At 51.4% G+C, this 15222-nt stretch overlaps 1 protein-coding gene across 3 annotated transcripts; it reads right to left on the reverse strand.

The window, feature by feature from the left end:
• Nucleotides 1-615: 615 nt before the first annotated feature.
• On the reverse strand, nucleotides 616-12092 carry KCNE1 (potassium voltage-gated channel subfamily E regulatory subunit 1). Of its 3 annotated transcripts, XM_059164664.1 has the most exons (3): nucleotides 11925-12092; nucleotides 2826-3276; nucleotides 616-1904 (listed from the first exon to the last, which is right to left on the reverse strand). In XM_059164664.1, the coding sequence occupies exon 2, from the start codon at nucleotides 3223-3225 to the stop codon at nucleotides 2833-2835; it is 393 nt and encodes a 130-aa protein (XP_059020647.1). In that variant the 5' UTR covers nucleotides 3226-3276; nucleotides 11925-12092; the 3' UTR covers nucleotides 616-1904; nucleotides 2826-2832. The 3 variants fall into 3 exon arrangements, with proteins under 3 accessions (XP_059020647.1, XP_059020646.1, XP_059020645.1); XM_059164663.1 differs by lacking the exon at nucleotides 616-1904 and having other exon boundaries at nucleotides 2812-3276; nucleotides 11925-12091; XM_059164662.1 differs by lacking the exons at nucleotides 616-1904; nucleotides 11925-12092 and adding an exon at nucleotides 11436-11535 and having other exon boundaries at nucleotides 2812-3276.
• Nucleotides 12093-15222: the final 3130 nt, after the last annotated feature.

Raw genomic sequence — 15222 nt, forward strand, 5'->3', positions numbered from 1 at the left:
GGCTGCCTCACCAGAGCCTTCAAGCGCCCACCTCCACTTCTAAACGTGTCCTAATGATCTGAAGAGAACACACACCACAGATTATAATGAAAAACTTTAATTTTTAGAAAGAACTTAACTCCTCCAAAGCATGTTGCCCTATCCAGGGAACACATAGAACATTCTATACAAAGTATTAAGATCCTGTTTAGTACTTTTTAAAGATTTTATTTATTTACTTGAGAGAGAAAGAGAGCTTGAGAAGTGGAGGGTCAGAGGGAGAAGCAGACCCCCCGCCGAGCAGGGAGCCCGATGCAGGACTCGATCCCAGGACTCCAGGATCAGGACCTGGGCTGAAGGCAGATGCTTAACCAACTGTCCACCCAGGCGCCCAGAGATTCCATGTCTAAAGAGCTCAGAACAATAGCCCGACATGCCAAGTGCTCTGGGTATATTCAACCAAATTTTAACGTATGGTCACAGGCATCTGAAAATGTGTGGCTTATAAAAGGATTGAGGGGTGCTGTGGGGAGGGTTCTGAATATCTGGTCCCTTGAGGACCGGGAGGACTGCAGCTCATGGGACCTCCTTCTGCCGTAGAAGTCCCCAAGAGTTCCAGTGGGGTAAGCACCAGCTGCTGGGCCTGGGGTCCCAGCCACCGTGCCTGCTCTGACTCACATCACGGCTCACATGCACTCGGGGTTCCCCTCCAAACCTGAGCTCCAGGTCCACCTGCCTTCCCCGTGGGCAACGTGTGTCTGTGGGAAGCAGATAGCTCATGCAGGGTCCATGAGGGACAAGCAAGTGTGAGACGGTTTCCAGCAGCCCCTGATCCCCTGAAATGCTGGGCAAAATGTGTCCATGTGCATTTTTTGGGTCTCAGGGATCACAGCTTTTATTCGATTTTCAAAGGATTCGGACCTCAAGAAGCACTCATCATGGGGACTATAGTCGTCCAGGCCAGAGCTCTGCCCCAGAGATGTCCTAACCCCTGCCTCCAAGCTCTCCTGCAGGCAGCATGGTCCGGCCCGTGAAGCAAGGACTGCGGTTGGCTGCTCCCGATTCGTCCACTGAGAACGGCCAGTGATGCTTGTGGGTAAGCAGGCTGAAACCACGGTGCGTGTTGACTGCGATTCTCAAAGGTCAGGGAACGCTAAGTGGGTTTTCTTCCACTGCCCTGAGCAATGGCCCCAGCACCACATGCCTCCCCCCTAATTCTTTTCCTCCTCTCTCATCTTCGAGGGATGATTCCCAGAGAATCTTCTGTCTGAGGAAGAGAGTGGCAAGAAAATTGCTCTCTCTGAGGGAGGAGGCAGAGCGGGGGGCGGGGGGACACTACCTGAGTCGCCTGTGGTCGTCCCAACAGAACCCAAATCAAACATGACACACTCCTCACCTCACAGTTCTGGAGGCCCCAAGTCCAAAACCATGGTGTGGCAGGGCCATGTCCCTGTGAAGCCTGTAGGGGGCGCCTCTCCTCGCCTCTCCCAGTCCGGTGGTGGCCGGCAGTCCTTGCCCATCCTTGGCTCACAGAGGGGGTCACTCCAGTCTCCATCTGTCTTCACGAGGGTTCTCCCCATGTGTCCGTGACCTGATTTCCCACATCTTATAGGAGCATCAGTCATAATGAATGTGGGCCTACCCCAGGGACCTCATTTTCACCTGATGACATCTGCAAAAGCCCTCTTTCCAAGTACGGTCACATTCACAGGGACCAAGGTTAGGACTTGAACATGTCTTCTCTGGGTGGGGGACACAATTCAACCACGATGGGCACTTCGTCTCAAAAGGCCCTGTCCCCTGATGCCATGTGTTACCACTTACCCAGACCCACTCTTTCTCTGGGGTTCTGGGGAGGCAGGTGCACCCCTCTCTCCCCTTGGCACCCATTCTGAAGTGGAAATTTTTTCTCCAGCATCTCAGTCCTGTAGGAAGTGAATTATTTTGAGATTAACACGTGTGAGTAGGAAGTGTCTCTTTGTGTATTTCTGTGTGCGCGTGTGTGCCTCTGTGGGTATGCATGTGCGTGTGGGTGTGAAAGTGTGTGTGTTTGGAGGGGGTATGTGTGAGGGGTTGATGTAGGGGAGGGGCGGGAGGGAGGGAGAAAGAGGAGGCCAGAGTCACTGTAGCAAGGGCATTAGTGACAAGGGCAGAGTGGTCTTGTCCTGTGACTAGGGCAGAGGGTAAGCTTGTGATAAATACAGGAGTTATTACGCGTCTGGTCTCAGTCCTATAAAATAGGATACTAGTTAGGATACTGACTGTTATTTTACAGGAACCAAAATAACAGGGGTCTAAGGAAGGTCAGAGTTAGTTTGTTTCCCGCAATGCCTGAGCTGATGGGTGAGCAGGAAGGTAGGGCGGCCCCGCTCCACGACGCTGCCCAGACTCTTGCTGCTCTGCCATCCATGAGGATGCTGTCCTTTTCCAGAGTCACAGCTGGCTCACTACCACATCCCTGTCCCAGCCACTGGGAAGTGGGGGGACACAGGGAAGTGGAGGACGCAGCCTTCCCTTCTCAAGAATCCCACTTCTATGGGCCCAAACGTCACTACGGGACCTGGCTAGGACCCTGCAAGGGAGTCTGGGAAATAGAGCTCTTCTCAGAGGCCGTGATCTCAGGACTGCTGCTAAAATCAACAAGGCAGGGACAGACACTGGGGAGCAGCTGGCAGTCCCCAGGGAAGGAACGGGATTGCAGAGGAACAGTGCTATGATGCTAACTAACCCCTCACCCCTTAACGATCTGCAAAACACCCTAAGGACATCGCTACCAGAAAGAGCACAACAGGCACGGGATGAGAAAAACCAGATCGCCAGGCAGAATCGGTCTGGCTTTAACCAACCGTGGGATCACGACAGAGGTTTTATCTCGGGGAGGTGCGTGCGGGGCCTCTCCACCGCCAGCTGGTTTTCGATGACGTAACACGCCTTGCAGCTCTCCAGGACGCGCGCCTGGAAGTACGCCTTGTCCTGCTCCTGCCAGGAGTCCGACTCGATGTACACGTTGAACGGGTCGTGGGAGTGCTCCAGCTTCTTGGAGCGGATGTAGCTCAGCATGATGCCCAGGGTGAAGAAGCCGAAGAAGCCCAGCACCATGAGGATGTAGAGCGCGGCCAGCTGGCCGTCCTCGCTGCGCGGCGACCTGCGCGCCACGCCCGACGCGTTGCCGCCCGGCGCCACCGTCCCCAGCTGCCACAGCGCCGTCAGGAAGGGCGTCAGCGCGGTCGTGTTGGACGGAACCATCCCGGGCCTCTAGCGTCCGCTGCGGGGGCTCGAGCTTGCCAAGAAAATGTTCTGAAAGAGAAGAGCGATCTGAAATCAGAAACGGTGTCGTGGCCCAGACCCGCGCACACATGCGCATTTTGTGACCTCTCCGGGGAGAGGGGGGCCCCGACATACACCCGAGTTCCTAGCAGGTGCCCAGTTGAACCTGAACAGAGCTGCTTCTTCTTCTTCTTCTTCTTCTTTTTTTGTTTTTTTCTTTTTTAAAAGATTTTATTTATTTATTTGACAGAGAGAGAGCACAAGCAGGAAGAGAGTCTGGGGGCGGGGGTGGTGGGGAGCAGGCTCCCGGCTGAGCAGAGAGCCCGATGTGGGGGCTCCATCCTAGGATACTGGGATCACGACCTGAGCTGAAGGTAGAGGCTTAACCCACTGAGCCACTCAGGTGCCCCATGCACAGAGCCTCTCTTGACTGACCAATCAATTGATTTCCCTCTTTCTTTCTTTCTTTCTTTCTTTCTTTCTTTCTTTCTTTCTTTCTTTCTTTCTCTTTCTTTCTTTCTTTTTTTCTTTCTCACTCTTTTCTTTTTTTGGTTTTATTTTTTATTTGACAGACAGCACAAGCAGGGGGAGCAGCAGAAACAGAGGGAGAAGCAGGCTCCGCACGGAGCAGGAAGCCCAACTTGGGGCTGGATCCCAGGACCCTGAGATCATGACCTGAGCTGAAGGCAGATGCTTAACCCACTGAGCCACCCAGGTGCCACGATTCCCTCTTATTTCCACTCCCACCATCTACCTCCACAGGCGAGCCCCAGAATGAGCTCCTCTAATATACACCCTGGATTATGTGTATGTGTTTTAGTTTCTGTGTTATGGACCGAATTTAGTCCCCCAGTTCACATCTGGAAACCCTAAGCCCCAGTGGACTGCACCTGGAGATGAGGTCTTCAGGAGCTAAGTCAGGTTCCAGGAGGCCGTACAGGTGGGGCCCTAACCTGCTAGGACCATGGTCTTCTACTAAGAGAGGGAAATCTCTCCTACACGAGGACCCTATGAGAAGGCGACCACCTGCAAGCCAGGAGGCGAGCTCTCACCAAACCTTCCGGAACCTTGATCTTAGACTTACAGCTCCCAAACTGTGAGAAAACAGATGTCTGTTGTGTAAGCCCCCAGGCTGTGGGATTTGGTCACAGTGGCCTGAGCTAGGACGGGTAAGTGGCACAGGGTTACGTATCTGCCTCTCCTTCCTTTTCCTCCTTCCATTGTGGCTTTTTGGCCTTTGGCCTTGAAGGGGTCAGAGTGTTCTAGCTTGTGCTGTGTTGGCCCCCTCCCTGCCCCCCTGTCCTCTGCTGAGTGGCTCTCACAGGCCATATGGAAAGAGACAGTATCCCCATCACTTCAGTCTGGATGTCAGCATCACTGAAAACCCAGAGAACAGGCCTGGGAACTGTGAGAGCTTGCGTTTCCAAGAAGCTCTGGAATTCTGTCAGGGGGTTCATGAGTCACTGATAAGCTCAACAGGTTTTATTCATATCTTTGAGAACATGCTGGCCTCTATCCCACCACCTCCCACCCTGCCTCCTAGGCCCTGCTGGGAGACAAAATACCCAGAGCCAACTTGATGAGGCCTCCCTTGAAACTGGACCCACAAGGGGCTACAGAGGGCTGACCAGATTCCCAGGCCTCACCCATTTCTCAGGGCTCTCAAAGCCGTTGGGTGTAGCATTCACTCGAGGTACGTTGGAGTGGCTGTTGAAACTAAGGGTGATGGTTTGGGACCAAAGTTTCTGGTCAGAAACCCCATGGAAAGAGAAATTCCGATGTACATGGTTGGGCAGGGTCGGGGGGTGGTGCAGGCTCAGCCTCTCCCAGCCAGGGTGGGGGCTGTGACATCACATATTGTCTCGCTAGGACAGATGTCAATCTAGAGCTATTTCTTAGGATTGCTTAAATTTGGCAACCTCTGAACCCAGCCCTGGGGGGAGATGCTTGGTACCTGCCCTAGACACCTCTCCCTCTACCCGTCCCTGGGATGTCGGTGCACCCCAGAATTCCCGTTGGCCCTTTCTTCTCACTCTGCCCTCTCCCTGGGTGGTTGCACCTGCCGTTCAGGTTCCCCCACATGCCCATGACCCCAGGGGCCCTTCTGAGTGCCAGAGCTGGGTGCCCTATGACCTGCCAAGGATTCATGTACTTTCAGCCAAACCCCAGGCCCCTCCACCTCAGCAACATCCCTCCTGCCATGCGCCTCAGTGAGCAGAGGGGCCGTGTACCCATCCCCTACCCCAAAACCTGCCGACCAATAGGTCGGTCCTTCGCTCAAAGGCCTTTCCAGAAGTGGAGGCTGAGAAAGAGACCCATTGTTGGAATTACACCTCCACTCAAGGTTTGGATTCTGGCCTTCCTGCTTTCCGGCTACATGACTCTGGTCACGTTCCCTCGGCCTGTTCAGTCTTTTTCCCTCTGGAAATGGGGAGAAACATCACTGACATCCGGAGCTGTTGGATCACTGACCCAGCGTGCAGAGACGGCGATGTAACATAGGACACATGGCGGTGCCCAATTAGGGTCCTGAGGGTGAGTGCATTGGTTTTTCCAGCTTTTTAAAGAAAAATCAGCCAGGACACCTGGGTGGTTCAGTGGATTAATTACTTGACTCTTGGCTTTGGCTCAGGTCATGATCTCAGGGTCGTGGGATCGAGCCCTGTGTTCTCTCCCCAACCCTCCTTCTGCCTGTGTGTATGCTTTCTCTCTCTCTCAATGAATAAATAAAATCTTTGGGGAAAAAGGAGGGGGGCTCAGTCATTAAGCAACTGCCTTCAGCTCAGGATATGATCTCAGGGTCCTGGGATTGAGTCGCTTCTCCCTATTCCTCTGCCTTTGCCTGCTGCTCTGCCTGCTTGTGCACTCTCTCTCTCTCTCAAATAAACAAATAAAATCTAAAAAAAAAAAAAAAAAAAAAAAAAAAACAGAATGATGGTAGACAACCTCTGGAGGTAACTGGTTTAGAACCAATAGCGCCACACAGCAAGTGAATTTAACAGTAACTTCTGCACTTAATTCATATGCTTGGGATCCTGGAGAAGACCTGTTACTTAAAATGAGATGAACTTTCCTATGGCCAGAGGAAACAACCAGAGACATCTGCATTGAAAAAACCTGGCAGGCCCACTATCCTCAGTCTTGCTTTAAGGTAGTGGTGCTCAAATTTTGGCACGCTTTAAATGCCTGCCTGCCTGCCTTCCTGCCTTCCTTCCAAGATTTATTTATTTATTTTAGGTGGGGGAGGGAGCAGAGGGAGAGAGTGTCTTAAGTAGACTTTGCCCTGAGTGCAGAGCCCAACAACGTGTAGCTCGATCTCACGACTCTGAGATCGGGACCTGAGCTGAAACCAAGAGTCGGTTGCTTACCGACTGTGCCACCCCAGCGCCCCTGGCACACTTTAGAATCACCTTCTAAAAATGCAGAGTGTTGGGCTCCACTCCCAGAGTTTCTGATCTAGAATGGCTGGTGTGGGATCTGAGAACTTGCGTTCCAACAAATTCACAGGTGCTGCTGAAGCTGCTGGCCTGGGGACCCCCACCTGGTGACCTGTGGGAATCATCTGGAGAGCTTTAAGAGAGGTACTGATGGTCAGATTCCCCCCTCCAAAGACTGTGAGGTCCTTGATCTGGGTTCCTTTCTGGCATAAATCTTCCTAGGTGATCCTGATTTGTAGTTAAGGCTGAGACCTACCGGGCTATGGAACCTTAAGAAACTGACCAATCTTTCATGCTGCAAGGTGCCAGGAAGAATTTAATAAGAGAAATTATTTCATAAAGTACTTTTTGAAACCTCATTTGTTTTTTAGATTTTCTTTTTTGGTCTTTTACGTCCCTGATATAATCTGAAGAGGAGACACAGGGAGAAATTCTCAAGTCTTCACCATAAACCCAGCTGCTTCCCACCTAATTCACACAGGCACCTTAAATGATACAGCTTCCGCCAGACCCAAAAAGTCAGGTTCATTAACTGCCTTTCAAGTAATGACTGAATTTTTAAAGAAAAAAATCTCCTTCTTACTTTACATTGAATTCATTGTATTGCTTTTGCGAAATGTCCTCTGTACCCCCAAGGCCTGCCTGCTGGGTCACTTGGTATTCTGGGTAATGAGTCTCAAAATGTGTTTGGCAATGCCCTCTTAATAATCAGCATGGTGTAAATGAACCCAATCTGCATGTCAGCTGGGGGTGTATCTCCCATTCTCCAAGTTCACTTCCATTATAATGCCAACGCACTGCCCAGTGGCCACTGTTTCAGACCACTGGACCCACAGGGATTTGAAGAGCAACAAAGTCATCAATTTTAACTTACAAGAAACTGGACTCCACAGAGTTCAGCTGACCTGCCCAAGGTCATGCCTCTTATCAGAAATACATCTCAAATGTAATCTTGTAGCCATGAACTCACATTTTATTAGTACGGAATAGGGAGTTCTCAGGACTTGGCCGAAAGGTGATGGATTCTAGAATTAAGGTCAAGGGAACTTGAGGACCTGGCCATTTATATCAGGTAAAACCAGGTCTACTCAGATGAGGACTGGCTTGGGACCCGAAGATGCCATTAGAAGACCCCTTTCCCTACTTTTTGTAGCTTGCACAGTGACAAGGGGGCTGCGGGGGGTGGGGCACAAGCAGCAGGAACTGGGGAGGTCCAACTCTAAACACAACCTGTTTTATGCCCCGCCCATGCTGAACATTCTCAGACTGGCCTTAGTGGGTCTAGAAAGAGGGGGCTTCTAGAAGCGTCTGCTTTGGCATGGGTTTGAGTCTCCACGTGCGGAACAGATACTGCCCCTAACCAAGGTTAGTACCATTTTCTTTTTTCTCCAAAGCTCACACATACCAACTGGGTCTCCAGCACCCTGGGATTCTGGAAGGTCCCCAGCTGCACCCAGAGGAAAAGAGGGCCGTGAGCGATGTCACGTGGTGCTGGCACACATCACCGCGTTTGCATTTCTCTCACATGTTCCAGCTCCGAGCGCTGTCAGCACTGATAGCAGCCTGGAAGCTTTTAGAACAGATTTCCCAGCCCTGCCACCTTGCCTTCTGTCTCAAGCATTTACGGAGCAACGAAGGTTTCTGTGGGCTGACTCCGTCCATACTTCTGCTGAGAGTGCTAGATGTTGGGGCGGTGGTTGGGGGGTGTCCAGTTCAGAGCCAAGAGATCTGAGTTCAGGAGGCCTCCGCTGGGCCTCAGTTTACTTATCTTGGTAAACAGGCATAACGTTCCTATCATCTTTTTTTTTTTTTTTCAACATTTTGTTTGTTTATTTGACAGAGAGACAGTGAGAGGAAACACAAGCAAGGGAAGAGGGAAAGGAGAGGAGAGGAAGAAGCAGGCTTCCTGCTGTGCAGGGGGCCCGAGGTGAGGCTCAATCCCAGGACCCTGGAATCATGACGTCAGCTGAAGGCAGATGCCTAACTGACTGAGCCACCCAGGCGCCCCACGTTCGTATCATCTTAACGGCATTCTTCAAGCATTTCCTCACAGAGCAACCAGTCCTGACATCATCATCAGGCTTTACTTGCTGGAGGAAGCAGAATTAGGGCAAAACCAATTATGGATTAGCCTAATTTGGGTAAATATGCTCTTACTGCGTCAGGAATTCTGCAAGCATATTTTGCCTGGAAGCCACTGTCAATTATTTTCATCTTTATCTCGACAAATTCTGGAGACATATTTACCTCCAAGCAGATAAAAAGCCAACAGGGGCCCCCAGACCCTTCCAGGGTGTGAAGGGTGGCCATGTGACCCAGCGAGCTGGTGAGGGGGACCCCGCCAAACTCAGTTATGGGAAAAAGGATACGCATTTTGGCGTGGAGAATGGACGGGAGGATTCTCATACTCCGGAGGGCAGCTGAAGTCACACAGAAAGAGGGCAAGTGGACGATCCCCTTCAGCAACTTAAATAAATGTGAGGACCCTCAGTTTTCTTATCCAAAAACTGGCAATAATGGAATCTCCCCTGAGCATAATGGAATCTCCCCCGATAATACCCCCGTGAGGCACGGAACAAACCCATAATTTTGCTACCTCTAAATTTTGTTGCTCTCTCTGCAAGAGGGGCGTGAGCGCCATATTTGCTTGTCAAAATTCTACTGGTCCTCTAAACGTCTAGTCCTATGCCAACCTGGGTGCAAATGCTCCTCTCCCACTTTGATCACCTGGTGCCTTGGCTGTACTGCCCATATTCTAATTTGTATCGTAGTGATTTATGGATTTGTCTGGGCATTTCCTTCCAGAAGCTCAGGAAGGTCAGAGACTGTCTTGCTCACCTTGTCCCCACATTCTTATAGAACGCAGAACCGTTCTATAAGAGATGGCTGAATTAAATGGGGAGGCAAAGTATTAGATTCAACACAAATGCAATGTGATTGTTGAGTGCAAATAACCAATGAAGTATAATACACTCTTGAAAGAAATTGGTGAGTAGCCAAAAGAAAACCTCTTTCAATATAGTCTGGTTTTATATAATAAAAGGTAAACAATTTTTATTTGTATTTATGTATTTCATTAGTATTATTTATTTTGTATATGAAAATTGATATTATTGTTATTAAGATTTTATTTATTTATTTGACAGAGACAGACACAGCGAAAGAGGGAACACAAGCAGGGGGAGTGGGAGAGGGAGAAGCAGGCTTCCCGCTGAGCAGGGAGCCCTGTGCGGGGCTTGATTCCAGGACCCTGGGATCATGACCTGAGCTGAAGGCAGACGCTTAATGACTAAGCCACCTAGGTGTTCCTAAAATTGGTATTATTAACATAGTTACATACGTATCCACAACCTACTTTCTTCCTAAAAAGGTTGAAGGCGGTCAGTACTTGTTGACAGTATGGCTGAATTTTTATCCCTTCTCCACTTCTGATAACCCCTATCCTGTTTTTTCTTTTTTCCATGTTACTTAAACTATGCTAATACGTTTTTCTTATTTATTATGTCCATTGCTTATTGTTTGTCTTACCATCCCGGTGGTAAGCTCACCGAAACTTCTCCACAGAAACTCAAGCTTTTGTGTGCCTGTGTTCTTCTGCATGCATCTCAAGGTCTAGAACAGCATCTGGCATACGGTAGGGGACACGATAAATATTCATGGTGTGCAGGCGTGCATACAGGAATGCATGAATGACTAAATGTCCCATTCGACTACCAGAAAGCCCCAACCACCAGCTCTATTGTCAGAGACTTAAGATGACAAGACTGAGTCCTCTGATGTCTTTACAGTGTACTTTATTTTCAAAACAATCCAATTTCTAAGAGTCAGTCCAAAGCCAGACCTCCAGGGATATTCTTAAAAGGGAGAACGCCTTCCTCACAACCATCCTTTTGCTGGCCTCTGACGGGTTTATGAAACATCACAGAAAGGGGGTTTTGGCCCCTCCTTAGCCATCCATAGATCAGAGTCAAGATGCTTTCTGGCAAGTCACTGCATATGAGTTTAAACAGCTGTGCCATCACACCAAAGCTCCCCACCACCGGGATGGTAAATGACAGCAGTGGTTACTGATCAGGACTTTCGTTAGTGGAACTAGAAGCTCCTTCTTAAACCTTAAATGGGGACTCAAACCGTTCACATACAGCAGTTTGAAAAATCCGGGGTGGCTGGGGTTGGGGGTGCGGGAGACAATGTAACGGGTGACACAGATCCTGAACGTACACATGGCTGCTATTCGGTCAAGTTTCTTCCAGAAGCTCCCCAATTACTACAGTCAAGAGCAGATACCATCAATGTACTCCACGTCCCATGCCGTTTCCCCAGGGAGATGCCAAGGCCCGAGAACCTTTCTGGTCAAGAAATTCAAAAGTTCCCTTTGAGGCCGGATGTATCTGCAGGTACCCCCTGAGCTGGATGGTGGTCTTTGAAACCGAGAGGGGACTGGGATCGCGGGCGGTTTTAGTTTTCTTTGGGCGCTTGGAGGTAGTTCCCAAATTTTCTACAAGAATGTCTGAGGTTTCATTAAAACGGGGAAATGTGGTGGTTCTTTGGTGGTGAGACCATTCCCAACGCGTGCGCCTCTAAGTGAAGCCCCATCTAGAGAAGGGAGGCGCGGGCCGAATCCTCCGTCCCGTCTGGTCTCCCGGGGCGGGGTGGTCGCGGCGCCTCCGGCCCTGGAGCCCCCATCAGAGTGGCCCGACTGGGGCGCCGGCGCGCGGGGCGCGGAGCCAGGAGGCGCGAGCGTGCACTTACCGGGTCCGGGGCGCCGAGGCGGCCGGGTGCGCAGGGGGTCCGCCGGGCGGCGCGCAGGACACCGACGGCCGAGCCCGAGGCGGCGCGCTCCCGGCGGGTGGCAGCTCAGGCAGGCGGGCGGGCGGGGCCTCTCGGAGCCCGCGGGCGCCCCGCCCCGTCCCCGCGCGGCCTGGCCGAGCCCGGGCCCACCGACCCATCCCAGACCAGCCCCCGCCCACCCGGCCCTCCGCTGCCCTGCCGAGCGCCTCAGATCGCGCGCGGTAGGCTCAGGGTCTGCAGAAAGTCCCTCTAACTACAATCGCCAGACAGCCAGCCAGACAGACCCTCCGGTGGCAGTTAGCAGTGGGCAGGCTAGAAGCAAGAGAAAGGCATTCCGGGAGACCCCCACCCGCGGCCAAAAGCCAGGACAAACGTCCCTTCCAACAGCTCCCAACAGGAACTCAAAGCCGCTCACAACCCCAGCAGACTCCGGTTAGCCGCATCCCCTACCTGAGCTGTGTCCATGCAACCGCGCGCCAGAATTATGCAGTGTGGGGGTGGGGGGCATCCAGCTCTGAGCTGGAAGTGCAGCTGGGCATGGGACAGGTGTGGTCCCCGCCCACGGGGGGTCAGTCGCTGGGGCTACCCACGCCTTGGTCGGGGCACTCCAGAGTCCTTGGGGGCAGAGGGACCGGCCACGAGGGACAAACTGCACAAGGGCCCGAGTGACCTGCCAGCCAATTTCACAGCCGCTGCCAACAAGCGTGGGGGGAGGGTGGGGGGCGAGGCTGGGCCCCCCGCCATTTCCAAATGACAGGCCCGTGGAAGCTCTGGGGAATGAGGTCCAGGCTCAAGCTCTGCAGGCGGGAAGCAGAGGAAGAAGGTTCCTGACGTAGAGCCTGAAGATGCTCCCTCGGCTTGGTCTTCCTCCTTCACTCTCCTTCTTGGGTCTTGGGCTGGGTGCTGTCCTGGGGAGCAAGACCTCAGAGGGGTCCCCCGCGGCATGGGACATTCCACGGCTCAGCTCAGCCGGCAAAGGCCGAGTTGGCACCTCCCTGTTTCGTGGGTACCGGTACAAACCCACCCCAGACACCTGGGAAAGCCTAAAGTGCCCTTGGCCTTGATGCGTTAGTTGTACTTTGCGAAGTCTATTCCCCCGGCAGGGTCTGAAACTTAGAGAAGCTTTATGCATAAACCGTTCTTTGTCGATTTTCTTGCAATAGCTAGAATCTGAATGTCTCAAAGCAAAAAGTGGTTCATGAGGGTACCTCGGATAGACTAAAAAAGCACACCACCCTGTCGATACTGTCTGCTGGGCTTATGTGGTGGCTTATGTGGGATCTATTTCCTTATTTACACTATTCTGTATTTTCCTTTTCCTGTTTGTTTTTGTTCTTATTTTTGTTTGTTTTGTTTGTTTGTTGCAATAGCTCTATGTTCTTTAATATTTAGGGGAAAAAATACATACACTTTATCTGGAAATTCCCTTGGGCATGCCATATGGAGGTGATCTCTTTTTGCCCATCTTGCCACAAAAGACTCCACACTGGAGGGAAATGGGTAGTGGATTGAAGCAAAGATGTTTGTCCTGTCAAATTTGTGCGCAGCCCTTTCAGGGCAAGCTTGCAGGCCAGGTGACCGTGTGGGGCGCGCCCCATACCAGCTGTGAGATTACTGTGTCCCCTGGCGGGGGAACGGGGCCTGCCCACCTGTCACCTGTCACCCAGTGTGTATGGCAGTGTTTGCGAAAGGTGTGACAGATGTGAGTGATGTCGCTCTTAATTCTCTTCCTGGTTCTCTCCATCCCACAGATGAAGGGTTATTTCATTATGATGATACCGTTTTTGTCATTTCTTGTTTGTAATGATAAGACATGATTATAGCCAAGAAAGACTGTATTTTCTCTCTCTCTCTCTTTTTTTTTTTTAAAAAAAAAGATTTTACTTATTTGAGAGAGAGAGAGAGCGCGCACGAGCACACTAGAGGGAGCAGGGTCAGAGGGAGAAATAGAGCAGGGAGCCTGATGCAAGAGTCGGATCCTGGGAACTCCGGGGGTCATGACCGGAGCCAAACACAGTTGCTTAACCGACTGAACCACCCAGATGCCCTGACTGTGTTTTGTTTCTTGAAATGGTTTCTCCTTCTCTTTCTCTTCCTGTTTCTACCTTTCTAGACACACCTTTCTCCCACCTTACAGGTGTGACCAAGCTTAAAATAATCATAACAATAGAGCCACAGCCTGCATAGCCCTTGGGTGGGTCATTTCTCTGCTCTCTCTGGTTCCTCCACCTTCTCCATTCTTCTTGGTTCCTTCTGCGGGAGCTGGGTCTTGGGGAAGGGGTGGCAAGCGTTGAACCCTGCTCTTCTCAGTGGGTTTACATTCCTCTTCTGTGAGTTCCCACCTCACTGCAGGGGGCACCTGAAGCCAGAGCTGCAGCCACTCTTCCTTCTTTCTTAGGAAAATCCCATATCTCATTTTGACACTTGGCTGTCCTGCTTATGTTCCTGACCTTGCTTACATGCTCTAGGAGGGAGAACGGCTCTGCCATCAGACAGGACTGGTATGCAGTGGAATCCACCCACCAAGGATGCTCTTATGGACTCTGGACCAAGATATGTAGACACTTCTTGGCTGTTCCCCCTGGCTGCGATTCTGTTGGTGTCCAGGTGCCCCTGCATTAGCTTCAGGACATTCCCTGGCCCCTGACCCCTCTTTCTTCCTGCTTTTTCACCCCTCTATGCCATGGCTTCTACTGTCCCCTGGAAACCTCCATTTGTCAGTGAGAAAAACCTGTAAGGCAAACAACCGTTCTTTAGTAGCAGTGGAGCAGATCCGGAGTGCGGTCACGTGCTCCCTTATGATATTTCCCCCAGAAGGACAAAGAGAGGAAGAGCACTGAGGTCCTCATTCTCACCCCACTGGTGACAGATGAGGTGTAGAGTGATGGCAGAGAGCCCCACCCTGTCCCCTGCCTGTCACCTGGGGTGCTGTCCCCCCACGGCTGTCCATGGCTCCATCACACCCCATGCAGGTGTCTCGGCATGTCTGCATCTTCTCTGATGGCCACATGGTGCTCTCATCTCTTCTCTCCTCCTTCCCTTGGCCAGCATCTCCCCATCTGATTCACTCAGTTGTAGGAAGCCTAGCCTCAGTTTCCTCCCAGGGCTCCTCTTTGTGTAGGGACCCTGCACACCGGGGGCATCCCTCTCAAACGCCACAGTCTCCTGGCATTCTCCTAACACCCCCTAGAGGATTGCTCTTGTTCCAAAAAGAAACCATCCACAACCTGGGTACAGGCCATTCCCGTTCCATGACCTTATTTCCCACTGCTCGTCTCCTCCAAGCTTCCGGACCAGCAAAAGACACGCTTCTGTTTTTTGTGTACAACCTGGCCTTCCCCCATCCAGACAGGTTGATGATTGTCCCCTAACTGGCTCCAGGATATTTTCAAATCCCAGATCTTCAGCAAAGGGTTAAAATGTGGGGTCAGTGACCAGCTCTGAACCTCTTGGCATAGGGTCTGTCTGTTTGCTTTAGCTCTGAATTCGTTTTTCAAGATGAAAAAATTGAGATCTCTCATACTAAACATCAAGATGTCTGGCTTCTCTTATAAAACTCAACAGATCTAGAAACTTTATGCTCACTTTTCGCACAGCGACCAATGGCCGGGGCTGCATTTTCTGCAAAGACACGCTAGAGAGTTTACCACACACCCTCCCACACCATATCCTCCCTGACAAGGGCAATGAGCAAGACCCACTTACTCAATATCCTGCCTGTCTGTAGATATCGAGTGGGTCACTTCTG

This window comes from Mustela lutreola, chromosome 2 (assembly GCF_030435805.1).
Source record: "Mustela lutreola isolate mMusLut2 chromosome 2, mMusLut2.pri, whole genome shotgun sequence".
NCBI lineage: Eukaryota > Metazoa > Chordata > Mammalia > Carnivora > Mustelidae > Mustela > Mustela lutreola.